Source organism: Cervus canadensis, chromosome 28 (assembly GCF_019320065.1).
Source record: "Cervus canadensis isolate Bull #8, Minnesota chromosome 28, ASM1932006v1, whole genome shotgun sequence".
Lineage (NCBI taxonomy): Eukaryota > Metazoa > Chordata > Mammalia > Artiodactyla > Cervidae > Cervus > Cervus canadensis.
In genome coordinates this window covers 37,940,416-37,961,285 of record NC_057413.1, presented here as the reverse complement: position 1 = coordinate 37,961,285, position 20,870 = coordinate 37,940,416, and the positions used below count along the sequence as shown (strand labels likewise).

At 37.5% G+C, this 20,870-nt stretch overlaps 1 protein-coding gene across 14 annotated transcripts in view; it reads left to right on the top strand.

The window, feature by feature from the left end:
• The window catches only part of LOC122429488 (muscular LMNA interacting protein), a 293,970-nt gene that overhangs the window by 233,312 nt on the left and 39,788 nt on the right, over nucleotides 1-20,870 (top strand). For all 14 annotated transcript variants that reach the window (XM_043449811.1, XM_043449801.1, XM_043449813.1 and 11 more), the window contains one exon: nucleotides 691-819. In XM_043449811.1, the coding sequence (XP_043305746.1) occupies nucleotides 691-819 (129 nt within the window). The remainder of the gene's footprint in view (nucleotides 1-690; nucleotides 820-20,870) is intronic.

Below are 20,870 nucleotides of genomic sequence, written 5' to 3'. Positions count from 1 at the left end.
TTATACTTTGCTGTATTTTTCTTGATCTCATCAGATCTGCTTTTATGGCAGAGTAAGGCGTTCCCAAAGCTCCCAAATTTACATAGTGTCGTTTCAATCTCCTAGCATGACTACAGAGCAGATTAAAGCCCTGCTCCATATTCTTGGGAGAAAACATCTGTTTGCTACCCAGCCCCTACCCTCTTGGGCCAGAATGCCACTGCTGGTTTCATTATAGGGAGTCTGAACATGGATTCTGTGATTTTAGGGCACCGGGGGCGGGGGCAGTTCCCAGAGGAAGAAAGTTGTTATGAGCTTGGTCAATTGTACCAAATTCATCTCTGCTGTCATGCCCCAAATGAGTATGCTGGCTGGCACTGAGGATGCCGTCACTAAATATTTATCAAATGAAGTATTTATTGGCTGAAAGTGCTGGTAAAGATATTTGACTAGACAGATGAAGATGTTTTGGCGTTTTGAACATCATATAGTAGATCTTTTTTAATTGATTACTGTATAACAGGTCACTTAAAACTAAAGCTACTTTAGTTAAAATCTTTTGATTTCTTGCTATTTATGTATTTATAAAATCATTTACAATTACAAAATAATAAATTACTGTGAGAACGTTTGAATGAATTAATACACTGAGGCATTCATTTTAATAGTATTCTTTTCTTTATTTCTAAAAAATAATTGACATTCATGAAGACAAAGCCTGGAGTAATTCGCCCCGTACCGGTAAAATCCAAAATATTACTGAAAAAAGAGGAGGAAGTCTATGAACCCAACCCTTTCAGTAAATACCTGGAGGATAACAGTGACTTCTTTTCTGAGCAGGTGAGTGTACACATGGAAAACTCTTTGATATTTGGGTAAGTAACTGTACAAAACACAGAGATGCCCTAATGAATAGAGCATGTGCAAGAAAATGTGATTGGAATAACCTTAGTAATTTAAAAAAAGCTCCATTTTCTGCATAGTAAAAATTCTTAAGTATTTCCAGGATGATATTTGGAAGCATTTAAAGGCTTTTGTCTAAAATTTTTCTACATAATGCTGGTATTATTTTGGGGATTAAGACATTACTTTCTATGAAGACATCACAGAGCCTTCATGTTATATAGATGTTGCATTCTTGTTACTAAAATACCACTTCCTTTTGAAGTGACATAATTTTTTAGGTTTGGTATATTAGTACATTTGACAAAAGATCTATTGTTTGGATTCCTATTAACTTAGTAGAGATGGCATGATCCCTTAGATTGAGTGGTACTAGGTAGGGAATAGGAGGTTAAGTTATTTTAAGGTATTTTTTTGTTTGTTTGTTTATGTATTAAAAAGGTAAATTCCCCTTATATATTCTATTGTTGGAGAATGTACAATGGAAGGTTGTTGATGATGCTTTATAAGATATTGGGGGAATATATGAAGATACACATTTAGGCAGTATAAAATTTCATAAACTATCTCAAAGAGAAACCTTGCATCTTTATTTGTCTTCTTCCAATGCAACAACTAGGCATAGGTTATATATTTTATATCTCAAACTTTATTACATGCTTAAGCAATGCAAACAATCCAGAAACCTCTGTGGATATAACTGGGAAACACAATATCACCACCACATTTGGTAATCTATAATAGAATAGACTTACAAAGGAACATAAAATGCTGTACTCTTTAAACGTTAGTTGAAAATGATAACTAACCAATTCTTGGAAACAGAAATCCTGTTCATATTTGAGAAACATCAGAAATATCTTGTCTTACTCTGTGACACTGAGCAAGGTATTTCATCTGGCCCCGTTCCAGTGTTTAATGCATACAATGAGGCATTCTGATGTAGTTTTTAAGGACCCTTCAAATTTTAAAATCTGGGTTACTTAAAATCTAAGAATGTGAGCAGGCTCAAAGTATTGAAAAAGTTCATTATAAATACTTTATCATGCTTAACTATAATTTTTATTTATAAAATGGAGATGATAATATTTTCTGCTTATTTGTATATACTAGGTGAAGACTGATAAGATTTCAGTAAGTTAAACATTTTTAGAAGGCACTAATATCATTGAAAATGATAATTAGAGGCAATTTTTTCCATTTTACAGAAAAAAAAGAGCCCTAAATTTAGAAAAATCCTATTGATGTATAAGGTTGTGTTCACTAAATTTGCACATAAAAGAAATGGAAATTCCTGTTAGGAAAGCATATTTCCATCATCAGTAAAAGCATTCATTAAATATCTAATGATACTAATCATTTAGAGGCTTAATGTGACATTGTAGACAATAAGGGATTATTATAAAAATTTATAAAAGTTATCCATTGTTATATGATAAAATGCTGGCACAAAATAAATTTCACATATTATCCATGCAATATATTCTTTAAATATGATCTAATGTTGTAAAGTAAAAATTATATTCTTTTTTAATAGTATAAATAGTATAATTTCAAATTTATGCATTTTACCTTGAACAAGATTCTTTGTAGAATGTCAAGTTTAATCTTCCTATACAGTATCACAATTTAGTGTCCTCTGGAATGATAAATTCCATTTTCAGGTGTAGGAAATTATTTTCATTAAAAGAAGTTGCCAATTCTTTTCACAGCTTTTCCTGACTATATAGCAAGTTTAAAGCTCTATTTATACACACCATAAACCTTTGTATTTTCAGATAATTAGTGCACAATTTTAGTTCTTTGTTAAGTATTTTGGTGCCACAGATATAGACTTATTTATATTTTCTTTCAATCAATTTATTCTTGTGTGTATCCTAACTTCTGTATCAGTGGACTGTCAAAATTCAAAGAAGTCTAACAGAGTACTTAAAAGTCAATTCCATACTTTCCCTGGTTTTATTCATTGACTTTACAGGAGAGGAAAAATTGCATATAATTGGAAACCAGGAAACTGCTTATGCTATCAATTGGCCTCTACATGGAGCTGTAACCACTATCTCATTGTGGCCAGAATCTACAATGGAGGCAGATACAAAAGACAGCTCACGAATGTAGATGCTGAGAGTTCCTTAAACAATAAATTGAGTAGTAACAATTTATGATTCAGTGTGGCTACGTCATCAGAACTTAACAGGAGGGAGTGTACTCAAGTGTATTCAGTTCTGGTCGCTATTATGTTCTCCTTCACTGCTGCCACAGAATAAATTGAATGATTCCAAACTCAGTTGATCTCAACCATCCATGTAATGGAAAATACTTTAGCCTGACAGTTGAGCCAAATTGAAGCAGCTCACATTCACTAATCTGCCTTGTCCTAGGGACAGTTCCACATGACAGGAAATGTTGAATGGGATTGTTAAGTCAATAAATTTCCCCTAGCAGCTTCAGTGCCATAAAATATGATTTCAAAACTCTCTGTTACAAAATGTCAGACACCAAAGATGATGAGACCAGATGGAAATGTATTTACTGTGGCTTCAGAGGGTACAATAGGGCAGTCTTTTGAACGGATAATGAACTGAAAATTTGCCTGGAGATACCCTCTGAGTACTAAAAGCAAAGTTTGAAACCAAATGCATAGTTGAGTCATTGAGACTTATTAATCAACAACTTTTGCATCAAAATGGCATAGGCCAGGAACTACCATTCTATATTAGATGGATTTTTAAACAAAGACACTTCAGAATGAAGCTTATGCTTCTCTGAAATTACCTTTCAATCCATTATTATATCAATTTGTGGTCCTTTTGAGTTCTTACAGAATATCCTCAACACTCCACATATGGATATAAAACTATGATGATGTACTTTGAAGCATGGTTTTGTTAATAACTAAAGGTTGGGTTGGAAAATTATTAACAGAATTGGTTGGACAAATGGACATCCAGAAGACATAAAGGTTTAGAAAATCAATTCGCTGATGAAAATAAATATACTAAAGAGAGGGAATGGTTTTTTGTTTATCTGTGTGAGTTTTCAAATATGTTGATTTGTTTCTGGTCATTTAACGTATTTAATTAGACAAAGTGAATTCTGCATTGGAGTCTCAACTTAGTAGAAAAAGCAATTGCTAACCTCAGTTATATGACATGGATAAAACATTTTCCTCTCATTCTTTATACATTAGTAATTCAACCCATACTGTTAGATATATCATTTCTTTCTTGAAGCCATAGAATATAGGAAAAATATTTAGGACGGAATTGAAAGGCAGGGGGTGGAGGGTGATATTGTAGTTTAATCTGATTTTCCTGCAAATGTTTTTCTTTTCTCTTAAATGAAAAAGAATGCTTTCTAGCATGTATACCTCTTAAATTTTATTTTCCTTCTAATTTGCTTCAATAGGAAAATTGCATGTTTTTGTGTGAAAATGATCATTTAATAAATTTCCTTTGTACCATAGAGAATGTAAAAGGATAATTTAGGGAATTTTCTTTGTTGTAGCATTTACATTATTTTCTTTACTTCTGAGTTTTTTAGCCATCTGACTGCCTTACCAAACTATCTGTCTAACATTCAACTTTGATGATTATGTGGATGACTTTCAGATTTCTATCTAATTATTCGTCAAATTATATTTTTACTGTGATCGTCCCCTGCACTTCTTCATGTCACCCACGTTTTATAGTTACTGAGCAGACACTCACCGTGTCAAAAGGTGAACTAGATAATACTGCCTTTTTTTCTGAATGACTTCTGTTTTTGCCACAAATTGCTACCTTTTTCAACTTTTCTCAATCAAAGTGGCTCACTCTCTTTTATCATAAAGTTATCTTTTATCTTGTTAATATTTTATTAGGAAATATTTTTCAGATTAAAATGTTTAACCTTTTCAGATCTAGAAATGATTAAGTGATTTGGTGAATGGTTTTGAGGGGACAGAGCTTACATTCCTTATAGGGTTACGTTTGTTTTTGAAGAATGAAGACTAGAGGTTTGGTGTCTCCAAGTTTTACCGGGTTGTTTCTATTTATTCATGTAATGAAATCCTTGTGAGCTTTTCTCATCTAATTTTTTTCTCCCTCCTCCCTTCCTTTCTTCCTGCATGTCTTCCTTCTTTCCTCCTCTATATGTAATAGATAATAGACAATTTATCATATACAGGTTATGTACTATATGTAATAGATAATTTATCATCAACACAATAGAACTTTTTAATAGTAAAAAATTGTCCTAGGGAGACAATACACACTTTTCCCCCCAGGATATGATCAGTTAGGATGCCCCTCTTCAAACTTAGGCTTTTACCTCTCCCTTTTATTTATTATTGTTATTATTATCATTGCTTTAAGCTTTCTCTTGACCTTGTGTATGTATCAAGGAAGACAGAAGCTAAGGGCTGCAGGATCTGCCTGGCTAAGGGAGACTTCTGTCCCTTTCTGTTGCTTTCTGTAGGATTAGGAATCTTAGATTTTTACTTGCTGTAAAACAAACACATAAAGAAGACCTATTTGTCAATTCTATCATAATAGACAGAATACTTCTAATAATCAGTTAAGCAACTGAATTCTAAAAATTAGTGAAGCTTTGAAGCATTAGTAGTTTACAAATAGTGAATACGTAGCATCTGACTGTACCCCAGTCTACTGGGAAACAGTGACGATCTGAAAACTTTAAGTAAATATGTCCTGTTTTGTTAACTCCTCAGATGTGTTTATTTGTGAGAGATGACCATGACCATATTTAGAGCCTCTCATGTAAATTGTATTCCTCTTTTTCTGTTATTTGTTGTGGTTGAGTTTAACCTTTAGTTTCATCTTATCTACATCTGATAGGATTGAGGTCTATAGCATAAAAAGCTGTATTCATTAAATCTAAATTTTTATCAATTCTAATTGGAAGGCTAAGTTTCTTTTAAAAAAATTTAAAATTAAAGACCTAAATAGACATGTCTCCAAAGAAGAAATATAGATGGCTAATAAACACATGAAAAGGTGCTCAACTTGCTTCAGTCATGTCTGACTCTTTGCGACCCCATGGACTGTAGCCCGCCAGGCTCCTCTGTCCATGGGTTTCTCCAGGCAAGAACACTGGAGTGGGTTGCCATGCCCTTCTCCAGGGGATCTTCCCAACCCAGGGATCAAACCCAGATCTCTTAGGTTTCCTGCATTGACAGGTGGGTTCTTTACCACTAGCACCACCTGGGAAGCCCCTCACTCATTAGAGAAATGCAATTCAAAATACAGCGAGTATCATGTTACACTGGTCAGAAAGGCCATCATCAAAAAACCTACAAGCAATAAATGCTGGCGAGTGTGTGGAGGAAATGGAGTCCTCTTGCCGCAGTGCACTGTTGGTGGGAATGCAGGTTGATACAGACACTGTACTGAACAGTATGTGTGCGTGTGTGTGTTGTTGCCTCAGCTGTGTCTGACTCTTTATGACCCTATCGACTGTAGCCTGCCAGGCTCCTCTGTCCATGGGATTCTCCAGGTAAGAATCCTGCAGTGGATTCTGCCATGCCCTCCTCCAGGGGATCTTCCCAACCAGGGATTGAACCTGCATATCTTACATCTCCTGCATTGGCAGGAGGGTCCTTTACCACTAGTGCCACTTGGGAAGCCCCAGAGAACAGCAATAGAGATTCCTCAAAAAAACTAGGAATAAAAAAAACTACCTTATGACCTAACAATCCCACTATTGTTAGGTCATAGACCCTGAGGAAACCATAATTGAAAACAACAAAGAACATGTGAACAGTGTGAAAAAGACACGTGTTCCCAGTGTCCCTTGTAGCACTATTTACAATAATTAGGACATGGAAGCAGCCTAGATGTCCATCAGCTGATGAATGGATACAGAGGTTGTGGTGCATATATACAGTGGAATATTACTCAGCCAGGAAAAGGAATGCAATTTGAATCAGCTCCCATGAGGCAAATGAACCTAGAACCTATTATACGGAGTGAACTAAGTCAGAAAGAAAAAACAAATATCATATAGTAATCATATATATGGAATCTAGAAAAATGGTTCTGATGAAACTGCTCGCAGGACAGTGATGGAGACGCAGACTTGGAGAGCAGAACTTGGCACAGTGGGGGACGCTGAGGGTGGGATGGGCTGACGGAGTAGCACTGAAACATATACATTATCCCGTGTAAAGCAGATCGCCAGTGGGAATTTGCTGAATGACCCAGGGAGCTCAAACCTGCTTCTCTGTGACAACCTAGAGCGGTGGGATGGGATGGAAAGTGGGAGGGAGGTTGAGAGGGAGGGGCCATGTGTATTCCTATGACTAGTTCATGCTGATATAGGACAGAAATCAACCCAATATTGTAAAGCTATTATCCTCCAATTAAAAATAAATTTAAAAATATTTTAAGTTTCTTTGAATATTCTGGCTTTAAAGTAAGCCTTTTTCTTTATATTTGTTTGAGAAAAGCCAGGGAAAGGCATGACAAACAGTACTTAAAATAAGGTTTTGTTAAAATATAGAATTTAAAATTCTCTATTGGGTTCACCTGAAAAGTATCATTCAACAGAATTTCAAAAGAGTGAAGGTAGCTGTGTAAAATAATTTTAAGTAATAGGCAAAATAAGTATTACTCAAAAATTAGAAAGTTCATTATATTTGTGAAAAAAATATGCATTCTTATGTTTTACTTCAGAGGATTCTGTTTCTCAACCCATCTTGAACTTTGAATCAGCATCAGCCTGTGAATAGAACTCTATGGCAATAACCACATGCCTTTGGCATGGTTTTGTGTAATATTCCAGGACACTGTCTGCAATGATCTCCTCCATCTCCACCCAAACAGATTCAATCCCACAACTTTGTTAAGATGATTTGGGGACTAGTTACTAAAAATAAATGTACACAGGAAATGCAACCTGGGATGAGGGGCTTATGGTTTTCTTTCTTTCTGCTTTTTTAATTGAATGTTTCCTCAACCCATGAGAAATGGAATCCAAGTAGAATGCATCTTGAGGAGGACATAGTAAAAACTGGATATATTCTTTGACTATAAATGCTAAGATCAGTGTGTTTAGAATAAATGTTACAATCTTTAACCATTGGAGAGATTGTTAGATATTTTACTTTTTAGGGATTTCCCTACAATACATGTTTTAAATTAAGGGTATAGTACATTTACAATGTTGTGTTGGTTTCTGGAGTACAAGAAAGTGAATCGGCTATTTGTATACATCCATCCCCTCCCTCTTGGACCTCCTCCGTACCAACCCTTGCCTCATCCCCGGCCCTCGGTCATCACAGGGCACAGAGGGCCTCCTGTACGGCAGGTCTCCACTAGCTGTCTATTTTATACATGGGAGTGTGTGTGAGGGTGAGATTAGACAGACTGTGTGTGATGACAAATGTAAAGGTCATAGGAAGATATGGAAGTTTGAAGCTGACTCATGAAGAGAATTAGGAACCTTCTCTTGCTCACCGTGACCTAAGATACAATAACTTTAAGCTTGTCATATTGGCGGAGAAAATGATAAATCCAAATAAGAAGAACAGCCAAGAGAGTGCATAGGACAGAAGGAAGGAGAGAGCTCAGACTGGTAAATAAACTATTTTTTAAATCCCATTAAAGAAACCAAAGACAGCTTCAGCAGTCCAACCTGTGAAAACTGAGATCAGGTTAGTGAAGCAAGTGATTTAAAATAAATATATGGAAAAACAGAAAACAGGATTAAAGTGTGTTTTTCTTTATCTCAAAGGCTATGTGAAAAGAGCTATCTGCAATAAATTTGTAAATTCAGGATTGGTGATTCCTTTGAGATGGAAGAGCTAGTAGGTTTTTAGAGTGTTTCAAAATAATGTTCTAATCTCCAAATCTAGACATCCTAAGTGAAATTTAATCTACTGTAGCCCAGCCTTCCAAATTCCAATTTGCTTTATGAACCTTTATATCTTTAATATTTCTGAAAACAGAAAATGCATTTGGTAAGAAACTGCTTACCAAGAACTGAATTGTCAGTTATCATTGTCTAGTAGAGCAGAGAGGCTTAGCATATTTTACCTGCTCAAATCACAGCAAGTATATGTGATATTTATCCCATTGGGTAAGCTCAGAAAAATAGAGTTGTTTTTCTCAATCTGTGGCTTAATGGATTTTGGGAAGCCTTAGACCCTCATGAACTGCATTTCGTAGACGGACTGGCTGTTTGCAGTGTATCCTTGTGTGCGTGTACTTAGTCACCCAGTTGTGTCTGACTCTGTGTGACCCCATGGACTGCAGCCCACCAGGCTCCTCTGTCCTTGAGGATTCTCCAGGCAAGAATGGTGGAGTGGATTGCCATGCCCTCCTCCAGGGGATCTTCCCAACCCAGGGATCAAACCCAGGTCTCCTGCATTGCGGGCGGATTCTTTACCATCTGAGCTACCAGGGGGACCCTTTGCAGTGTATTTTTAGGTTGGACTAGTTTCACCTCTCATTTCAGAAACCACATTCAGGCAAGATCTGATGCCTTTATTCATTCTGTTGTATAACTGAACCAAAGGGGAACTAGGGCAGCTTGGTTTTGTGGAAAGAGCTCTGTTAAGTGTGTGTTCTAGTTGTGATTGTGTGATTAGCCAGCTCTACCAGGTCCATTTGTGAACTCTGAACCTAACTGATGAGGAGAGGGGACTGGACTGGGCAGTGGTCCTCATCTGGTGTGAATTGCCCCAACCGTGATTATTTTGCCTGGGGCTTGGGGTGCTACTGGCATGCGCTGGCTAGAGGCCAGGGAAGCTGCTAAGCATGACGGCAGTGTCCAGGACGGTCCCCCACGGCAAAGACTTCTTCTGCTCCAAATGTCACTAGTACAAGAGTTGAGAGGCCCTAGGCTAGCCCATCTCTTGTCTCCCTTCCAGTTCCAAGAATTTTATGATTAATGATCCTCAATGCTGCCCATGCCAGGGACCTTTCTGTTCAACCAACATTGGTTAGGTGCCTTTTTTTGTGTTTGAACTAAGAAATTATTCCTATTTGATTGACACACAGGTGGTGAAGAAGCCTCCATTTATGAAATTTTCCACATTCCATGGAGCATCTACTCATAATGATAGCCCTGTTTGACAGGGACATGCATTTGCATTGGCTCTGGCCTTGTTAGCAAGATTATAGCTTTCCTACTTTCCTAAATATTTCCCTCTCTTTCTTATATTTCCCCAATTGTTAGATGTCAAGACAATTAACTAGAAGAGAAATTTTAAAAAGTCAGGCAGTCTGATGGTAACTATTAAAACATTAACATCAGACTAAGTTAGACTAAGTCATTCCTGCTCTTGTATTTAATTATACATCTGCAAATGAGGGTGTTGTATGAAGTACTTCTGAAGGTACCTCCTTACTCTGAAATTTTGTTTTCATGCCTTTAAATATTATTGTGATGCTTCTGAGGTTTCATATCCTTAGATGATCCAAAAACCAGGGGAAAGAAAAGATCAAGTAGTAATCAGGCCATAACTCTAGACAGATGGAAAAATCTTTTAATTTACTATCTAGATCAAAATCATGACAAATAATACCCATCTCCAGAGAGCTTGCTTTGATTTTTTTTTTTTCTTTTTGATTGAGCAATTTGGGGTAGGTAAACTTTTATTTTGATTTTTCCTTAAAAAAATCCTATTTACTTCCTATTTGTGGAGTATTAAGAAACCATCAATATGATTCAGAGTCATTATTTCACTTTGAATAACTATAATTTTGTTTTGCTTTTCCTTAATCTAAAATCCCTGTGGGAGAAATGTTATATTTTCAAAATTAAATTTAAATATATATGTATACAGAGGTGGGCACAGCAACCCACTCCAGTCTTCTTGCTTGGAGAATCCCATGGACAGAGGAGCCTGGCGGGCTGAAGTCCACAAGGTCACACAGGGTCAGACATGACTTTAGTGATTTAGCACACATGCACACTGTATGTATACATATATTTATATATGCATGTGTTCCTATAAAAAACACAAACATATAACAGCCTATATCAGGGTCCTGGTATTTGCTACTTAAATTACTTTTTTCCATTTGTAAACTTGACAGCTGCTTCCTTTGCAAACATCCTGAATAGGAAGGCCAAGTAGGCAGACTAAAATTTAAGCAACAATATTTCTATAATGAAAGTGAAGATGTTTTTGTAAGTCTTTGCCATATCTGAATTTCTCATTTCTGCATTCTTTAAGTATAGAAGATACCATACTTTAATTCCTTTGTTTCATAACCACAAAAGACTCTGGGATAATCCTTGCAATGAACTTGGGGGATGATTTTTGCTTTTCTAAATCTCTCTGAAAGGTGATGTTCGACTAGGTGACACAGCTCTGTACAGGAAACACAATTTTGTTCCTGAACCTCAATGTTTTCACTTAAAGTTCTCGGTAAAACAATAATAGATTCAAAGGAACAAAACCTCAGGATATTAAAAATTGCAAGATCATTTTTCTTTAAAATTATAACACTTTGTTAACATACAATATGAAGGCTACCTCTAATGGTTCTTATATGTGAAATGTACTGAATTTCTCTTTGAAATTCAGTTGTAACTGTTACCATCCAAATCCTACCCTTAGATATGAGGATGGCATTAAGCCCTAGCTGCCCAGGTTGGTGGAAAGACCATGGAGCACAGAACTACAGAGCAGAAAGGAGTGGACAGTAATTGCCAGCATGTGGTTCTTGCCACGATTTCCTGATGGATGGTGTTGCAGCTTCTCTCCACACTCACTTCCCTTCTGTTTTCTCTTAGCCTCCAGCCATTTATGTTTGTGCCAGGCTCTGTGAAAAATCTGGACGACTTCTCAGGAAGCAGGGCAGATAATATCTCTGACCCCTTTGTGCTTAGTGGTTTGTAAATATCTGAACCTTAATCTCTTGTCTCCTTCCTGCTACTCTTAACCTTCTCTGCAGCCCTCTGCACTTTCTCCCTCTGACTGTTGATTTCACACTCAGGCTGCGTACTCTGTGGCCTGGTGTTTCCTTATCCATTAAGGGACCCTACCGTGGCTGGAGGGCTGGTTGGCTACTGGAGACTCCTGGGCTTCCCTTGTGGCTCAGCTGGTAAAGAATCCGCCTGCAATATGGGAGACCTGGGTTTCATCCCTGGGTTGGGAAAAATCCCCTGGAGAAGGGAAAGGCCACCCACTCCAGTATTCTGGCCTGGAGAGTTCCATGGACTGTACATGGGGTCGCAAAGAGTCGGACGCGATGGAGCAACTTTCACTGCTCCAAGCAATAACTTTCCTGCTTCCTACAAAGGAGAGAAACATGATAGAGGGCAATGGAAGGAACATGGGCTTGGTGTGATCTTGGGAAGATCAGTCAACTTTCTGAACTTCAATTTTGTCCTTGAAAACTGGGACTACTAATCTCATTTCTAATGGTACACATACTCATGCTCATTTATGACTTTTAAAAAAGTGTGTTTGGCCTGTCCATGCAGCATGTGGGATCCTAGTTCCCCCACTAGGGATTGAACTATGCCCTCTGCTGTAGAATCCCAGATTCTTAACCACTGGACTTCCAGGAAAGTCCCCCCAGTCACTGTGAAAGGACTCTGGACACTTTAAAGGGAATACACTTTTCTAAATGTTTACTGTTGTTACTCTTTCTTCTAGAAGTACTATAATTTTGAAAGAATGGAGTTGACTTCCTACTAAAGTGTCACCAAATACATTCTCTTGTTTCTTCCCACCATGAAGAGAAATCAGAGAAGCCTCTTTTCTTTGTTACTTTCTAACTTCTTCACCTTAAATTGTGCCTTTCCCCCAAAAACCTCCAGGTCAGGATAGGGGATGAGAACCGAACTGTATGTATAGAAAAGCATAAAACTCAGCATTTTCATTCTCTGATGCCCACTGTGATTGATTATAAAGTACTTCCTCTTTCTTTTCCCATGAGCATGTCTCTATCAAATATCTTCATGTTTATTTATGTTAAAGGGGCTTCGCTGGTGGCTCAGGCAGTAAAGAAGTGAAGGGAAGTGAAAATCGCTCAGTCATGTCTGACTCTTTGTGACCCCATGGGGTGTATGTAGCCCACCACGTCTCTGTCCATGGAATTCTCCAGGCAAGAATACTGGAGTGGATTCATGTTGATGTTTGGCAGAAACCAACACAATTCTGTAAAGCAATTGTCCTTCAATTATAAAATAAATAAATTTAAAATAAAAAATAAAAAAAGAATACTAGAGTTTCCTCTCCAGGGAAGCCATTTCCTTCTCCAGGGCTTCCCACTAGGAAATTTGGCTGCAATGTGAGAGACCCAGTTTCAATCCCTGGATTGGGAAGATCTCCTGAAGAAGGGCATGAAAACCCACTCCAGTATTCTTGCCTGGAGAATTCCCTGGACACAGGAGCCTGGTGGGATACACTCCATGGAGTCACGAAGAGTTGGACACGACTAAGCAACCAACACTTTCACTTATCTATGTTATCTGCCCTGTGAAACTTGCTTTCAGCTAACTATAAACTTTCAGCACTAAATAATACAAATTCTATCTTCAAAATTCTGTTTTAGTCCTTTAAAAACTTCTTTTTAAAATAGAGAATTTGAGATAGCTAAGCATATGCTACCTTTTTCATATTTCACAACTTTAAATTTTTTGGTTCAAATCAGGACCTGAAATAGATGTGTTGCTTTAAGCATGTCTGCTTTTAAAACGCATATGGATGCTTCAAAATTGCAGTTGATAAGCAAGAAGTTATGCCATATGTTCAAAATTAAGAGACCTAATTTATTTTGGTTTGATCTTAGTGAACTATGGATGATTTGAATCTCTTCTTAGTAATTTGGAGTTTCTGTGATCATATCTTTAACATGTTGATACATCTTTGGCTGAAGGAGGCACTGTTTAAGAAATACATTGTAGTTGTCCTTGCCTTTATGAACACTGCTGTTTGAAATTAAAACTAGGAGAAATGCTGTTGTTCTGATTTTAAATTGTTCTAAGCTTCAGGCAGGAAGGGAAAGCTGAAAGTAAGTGCTGCATTTAAAAACAAGTGTTGTTTTCCCATAGAGGTGGGGAGAAGAAAAAGAAGATGGAGTTAAAGGCTCTGTAATTTCCGCCAGCGGTGCTCTGAGTTCCCACGGGCACAGATAACTATGTGGGGGTGCTAAGGGGAAGCAGAAGCAAGGGGAAAGTGGATTTTCACCCTTCATTACTAAACAACAGGAAAGGAAGTAACTTTTGAAAACCAGAATGGAACAAAAGAGCCTCAGATGTGCCAGCATTAATGAAAAGAGTCCATATGCCTTCCAATGCCCTTTGGCTAAACAAATGGAAACAACTTTTGCAGTTGAACAATTTGACTTGATGGCTAAATAGAAAGTGGGCTTTTTCTAGAGTGATGAATGTATCAAGTATTGCCAAAGCATTATTTTTCAGATGCCTCTGTCAATATCTAATTCTGCAGGCTCTAGTTCTTTTAACAAACACAGCTAAATGAATTTATTCACTTCCTATTTGGTAACTTTTCTCTAATGAACAAAGATATTATTTGCTTCATAACTTCTTGTCTTGGAGTTTTGCAGGATTATAACATAATTCCTTTTTAAAAACCAACCTCTTAAATAAAGCTTATTTTGAAAAAGTTGTTCTATGTATTTTTATGTTGAAAAAGAAAATTCTCAAGTAAGTGAAAAGCGCTGTATGGATTTTATGGGAAATAACTATGTTTACATATCTTGCTGATAGAAACATATACAAGAGAATTTTATGGTTCTTGTTCTTCCCTCAAATACTAGAACCTTATGAGATTCATCTATTTAATGCTAAATCAGAGTAGAATGTGATGTTCATTGTCAGGAATCATCTAGAATAGTGATCTCCAAAGAAAAAGGTACCAACATCAAGATGATTCACTGGAAGGGAGGTAGGGTGCAGGCCAGACATAATAAATATTTTATTAATGCCTGTTTTTTAAAAACCTTTAGGTTTAGGAGCTGTGGCCTATGTGTCAGATCTGATCCACTACTAATTCTGTATAGTTTCAGTGGCACACGGCCACACCTATTCATTTATGTATTACCTGAAGCTGCATTCATGATATCATAGCAGGAGTAATTGTGACAGAATACAAGGTTTGCAAAGCCTACAAAATACAGTATCTAGGCATTTACAGTAAAAATTGGCTCCATACTGAAAACAGTAAGATTTTTTTTTAGCATTTTTTTTTTTTTTGTATTGAAGTATAGCTGATTAACAGTGTTGTGATAGTTTCAGGTGGATATACATGTATCCATTTTCCCCCAAACCCTCCTCCCATCCAGGCTGCCACTTAACATTGGGCAGAGTTCTCTGTGCTGTAGAGTAGGACCTTGCTGGTTATTCATTTTAAATATGGCAGTGTGTACATGTCGATACCAAACTCCCCAACTATCTCTCCCCACCATTCTTTCCGCCCGGGCAACCATAAGTTCGTTCTCTAAGAGTAAGAAAGAGTTTAAGCTTTGTTGATGTGTGTGGTTTTACATTAGTCTCTTTTGTAGTACTGAACTTGGACACTTAGACCTCACGTATATAGTAAGTGAGATTTCCCAGGCAAGGGTCAGGGGCTCTCCAGCTTTCTGCAATATACAGAAAGTCCTCAGCTGGTTTTTATTGCAGTTTGTGTGCCCAACTGGATGCAAGATTTATCATTTCAACTATTTTTAAATAAATAATCTTCTTACAGTAAGCAAATAACTTTATTTTAATAACTTCTGCAAAATAATCTAGATTGAATATACCACTATTCATATAGAAAATGAATAAGAAACAATAAGAAGTGACCAGAGGTCATATAACAGCTAGGTCTAGGATAAACCTGTTATCAGCCATAACTATAAGTTATAAACATTGATAACATACTGGAATTTTACAAGAAGTAAGCCAAATCTGAAGTAGCTCAACTGGAATTCCACAACCTTCACTAGCTTTGTTTGTAGTGATGCTTCCTAAGGCCCACTTGACTTCACATTCCAGGATGTCTGGCTCTAGGTGAGTGATCACACCATCGTGATTATCTGGGTCGTGAAGATCTTTTTCGTACAGTTCTTGTGTGCAAGGAGATCCAACCAGTCCATCCTAAAGGAGATCAGTCCTGGGTGTTCATTGGAGGGACTGATGTTGAAGCTGAAACTCCAATACTTTGGCCACCTGATGTGAAGAGCTAACTCATTGGAAAAGACCCTGATGCTGGGAGGGATGGGGGCAGGAGGAGAAGGAGACGACAGAGGATGAGATGGTTAGATGGCATCATTGACTCAATGGACATGGGTTTGGGTGGACTCTGGGAGGTGGTGATGGACAGGGAGGCCTGGCGCACTGCAATTCATGGGGTCACAAAGAGTTGGACATGACTGAGCGACTGAACTGAACTGAGGCCAAATGTGCAGTTATTAATTTTTTACTTTTTGTTTTTAATTGGAAGATAATTGCTTTATAGTGTTGTGTTGGTTTCTGCTGCACAACAGCACGAATCAGCCATGAGTGTACACGTAGTCCCTCCTGAGCCTTCCTCTACCCGCCCCCAGTCCCACCCCTCTAGGATGCCACCGAGTGTCAGGCTGGGGTCACTGTGTGATGCGGCAGCTCCCCACCAGCATCCGTGTCACACACGGCCGTGTATCTATGTCAGAACTGCCCTCTCAGTTTGTCCCACCTGCCCCCTCCCTCACTGTGTCCCCAAGTCTGTTCTCTACGTCTGCGTCTCTATTCCTGCGCTGCAAATAGTTGCATCGATACCATTTTTCCAGATTCCCTAATACATGTAGATATTTGAAGTAAGATTGTATGTCTGCTTTCATTATATTTTAAAGTTTTATTGGAGTATAGTTGATTTCCAGTGTTGCATTAATTTCTGGTATACTGCAAAGTGATTCCGTTATACACTAAATTCTTTTTCATATTCTTTTCCATTCATAGGATGTTGAATATAGTTCCCTGATCTGTAAACAGTAGGACCTTGTTGTTTATTGATTCAATATATATAATAATTTGTGTCTGCTAATCCCAAACTCTCGGTCCATCCCTTCTGCACCCCCTCTCCCTTGGAAACCGCAAGTCTGTCCTCTATGTCTGTGAGTTTGTTTTTGTCTTGTAACTATTTAATTATTAGCATACCTAGCCCTCAGCTTATATTGTTTGCTTTGAATTTTAAATAATTATTATGGCATCATAATTAGTAAGGCATTTACAAAGTAGGCATCTAGGACTCGGAGATGCTGTGCAATTTTTGGGAACATTTAAAGGCAGTTCAGTTCAGTTCAGTCGCTCAGTTGTGTCCGACTGTTTGCGACCCCACGGACTGCAGAATGCCAGGCTTCCCTGTCCATCTCCAATGGCAGAGCTTGCTTGTTTAAAGGCAAGGGGCACTAAGTATTAAAGTTTTCCTTAACTAAATGACGGAATCTTTCCTGAGGAACCTTAATAAATGAAGAAATTAAAAATCCAATTTCATTGGGGATACATGTATTTTTTCCTATGGCAGTAAACATTGTAATGTGATACATAGAAAACAAAAGAATGATGAACTGAAATTTACTCCTTTGTATCATATGCCTTTAGAACATGCATAGAAAACACCTCTGAATGTTTGAAAAAGTAATGAGCAAATTACATTATATTGGAGTTTTATTATGCAGCTGGATCAAAGTATAAATGTAAAAATATTCTCATTATAGCATTTGTGTTCTAAATATGAAATACTTAAAGGAAAATTAAGTCAGAATATATTTTATTTTTTAAAATGAGTGCTTTTAATGAAATCATTGTTCTTCGAGAAAGCTGTGAAGGTATAATCAGCAATGTAGTATATATATATAAAATGGACTGTGTTATGAAGTTGCAAATTATATAAATATTCATAGATAAGCTATGATGAAAAGGAAGATGTAGATACACATACAGACTATATATATTACATATATGCTTATGATTTTATATGTAAAGACTCCTATATATAGGAATAGGAATATAGGGACATGGATATAAAAGATATTTACATAACTTACAATAATGAGATAGAGAAGAACCAAGAAAATATTTTGGCTCATCCAGAGTTGTTCAAGTTATCTTCTTATAGTAAACTGTTTTAAAAAGTTCATGATGCATTATGAGTGTTTTTCAAAACTGTAAATGAGTTTCTTGACTATGACAACTATCAAGTTGGCCACGAGTCACATTTTATCACCCCAATGTCATCTGGAAGCAAAAAGGAGGAGAAACAAACAGGAAACAGTGAGATGACAACCGAAGGAGCTGAGATCAGTGCCAGGTGTGAGCAGACGTGAATTTGGCAGGAAATGGAGTCAGGTTACAATCAGTAGACACCCTGGTTGAATGTGTGGATGCACCTTACTATGCAGACCCCAACCACTTGTCTTTGCATGGGTGCACATGTTGGTGACAAAAGATCCCTGACTTGATTCTGTTCTGGGACGCAGGAGAGGTGAGGCTATACAGTGAATCACAGAGTAAGTCATATTTGTAGGAGGCTCTCTGTGGCAGCCTGGACACAGGTAAGTTGCCATGAAAAATACTATACAGATGACAGTCTTCATTATTTAAGGAAAAATAAAGGCTATACAGACTCACACCCCAAAGCCTGTATCTTTGGAGCACAAAGACAATCCCAGGTAACTGTCCTTTCCTCATATGAACCTCTTGCAAAAACTTACAGTCCAGGAAAGATTCATTTACCGTGGAGATAAACAAAATTTTTATAAAGGGAAAAGAAAAGCCTGCCAGATTGGATAACAAACAAAAGCTGGGACTGTAAAACCCAGTGAATGAGAAGATTTGAGGATGACAAAATTTTGTTCTAGATGCTACAAGCTAAAAGAGGAGAGATTATAATCTTCATATTGGGAAGGTTGACTCCTGGCCAAAATTTTCTTCAGTTCAGTTCACTGCTCTGTTGTGTTCAACTCTTTGTGACCCCATGGACTGCAGCACGCCAGGCCTCCCTGTCCATCACCAACTCCTGGAGCTTACTCAAACTCATTTCCATTGAGTCAGTTATGCCATCCAACCATCTCATCCTCTTTCGTTCCCTTCTCCTCCCACCTTCAATCTTTCCCAGCATCAGGGTCTTTTCCAGTGAGTCAGTTCTTTGCATCAGGTTGCCAAAGTATTGGAGCTTCAACTTCAGCACAGTCCTTCCAATGAATATTCAGCACTTATTTCCTTTAGGATTAACTGGTTTGATCTCCTTGCAGTCCAAGGGATTCTCAAGAATCTTCTCCAACAACCAGTTCAAAAGCATCAATTCTTCAGTGCTCAGCTCTCTTTATGGTCCAACTCTCGCATCCGTACATGACTACTGGAAAAACCATAGCTTCGACTATACTGACCTTTGTCAGTAAAGTAATGTCTCTGCTTTTTAATATGCTGTTTAGGCTTGTCATGGCTTTTATTCCAAGGAGCAAGACTCTTTTAATTTCATGGCTACAGTCACCATCTACAGTGATTCTAGAGCCCAAGAAAATAAAGTCTGTCACTGTTTCCAGCCAGGAGAAATATCAATAACCTCAGATATGCAGATGACACCACCCTTATGGCAGAGAGTGAAGAGGAACTAAAAAGCCTCTTGATGAAAGTGAAAGAGGAGAGTGAAAAAGTTGGCTTAAAGCTTAACATTCAGAAAACTAAGATCATGGCATCTGGTCCCATCACCTCATGGGAAATAGATGGGGAGACAGTGGAAACAGTGTCAGACTTCATTTTTTTGGGCTCCAAAATCACTGCAGATGGTGATTTCAGCCATGAAATTAAAAGACGCTTACTTCTTGGAAGGAAAGTTATGACCAACCTAGATAGCATATTAAAAAGCAGAGACATTACTTTGCCAACAAAGGTCCGTCTGGTCAAGGCTATGGTTTTTCCAGTGGTCATGTATGGATGTGAGAGTTGAACTGTGAAGAAAGCTGAGTGCCGAAAAATTGATGCTTTTGAACTGTAGTGTTGGAGAAGACTCTTGAGAGTCCGTTGGACTGCAAGGAGATCCAACCAGTCCATCCTAAAGGATATCAGTCCTGGGTGTTCATTGGAAGGACTGATGCTGAAGCTGAAACTCCAATCCTTTGGCCACCTCATGTGAAGAGTTGACACATTGGAAAAGACCCTGATGCTGGGAGGGATTGGGGGCAGGAGGAGAAGGGGACAACGGAGGATGAGGTGGCTGGATGGCATCACCAACTCGATAGGCATGAGTTTGAGTAAACTTCGGGAGTTGGTGATGGACAGGGGGGCCTGGCGTGCTGCAGTTCACGGGGTCACAAAGAGTCGGACACGACTGAGCAACTGAACTGAACTGCACTGAATGGGACCAGATGCCATGTTCTTAGTTTTTTGAATGTTGAGTTTTGAGCCAGCTTTTCACTCTCCACTTCCACTTTCATCAAGAGGCTCTTAAATAGAATTTCCTTATATAAGACAAATAAGACCCCTTTATATGCCAAAACGTAAATTTCACATGGAAGATAAAATCATTAGGGCATTTAACATAAGAATGTAACATCAACACTCGTAAAGCAAAGGCAAGACATAAGGTGAGAAAAAGTGAAAATATATTGGTGATAAAGATCTCACTTTTCAGGTTATGATAGATTATATAGGAAACTAGGTAAAGATAGATCCTCTTAAGTAAATTGAATTAATATATATGTAGTTCAACTGTATCCTGCAATAAAATATAGCCAATGTTATATAGTAACTGTAAATGGAGAATAATCTTAAAAAATTGTGAATCATCATGTTGTACATCTAAAATTTGTATAACATTGTTAATAAAATATATCTCAATAAAAATATCAATTGCCAAGAAAAAAATGATAGAGAAATTTCTCTGATCACAAAAATTTTTTAAATTAATAAAAGATTTAGAAAACACAAAATTCCTGTCAGCTATATATTGTAAAATTTGCTTTTCAACAAATTATTTGATTAAAGAAATTAAATATAAAATTTCTACCTGAAAAAAAGATGAGACAACCATCTATTATAACTTA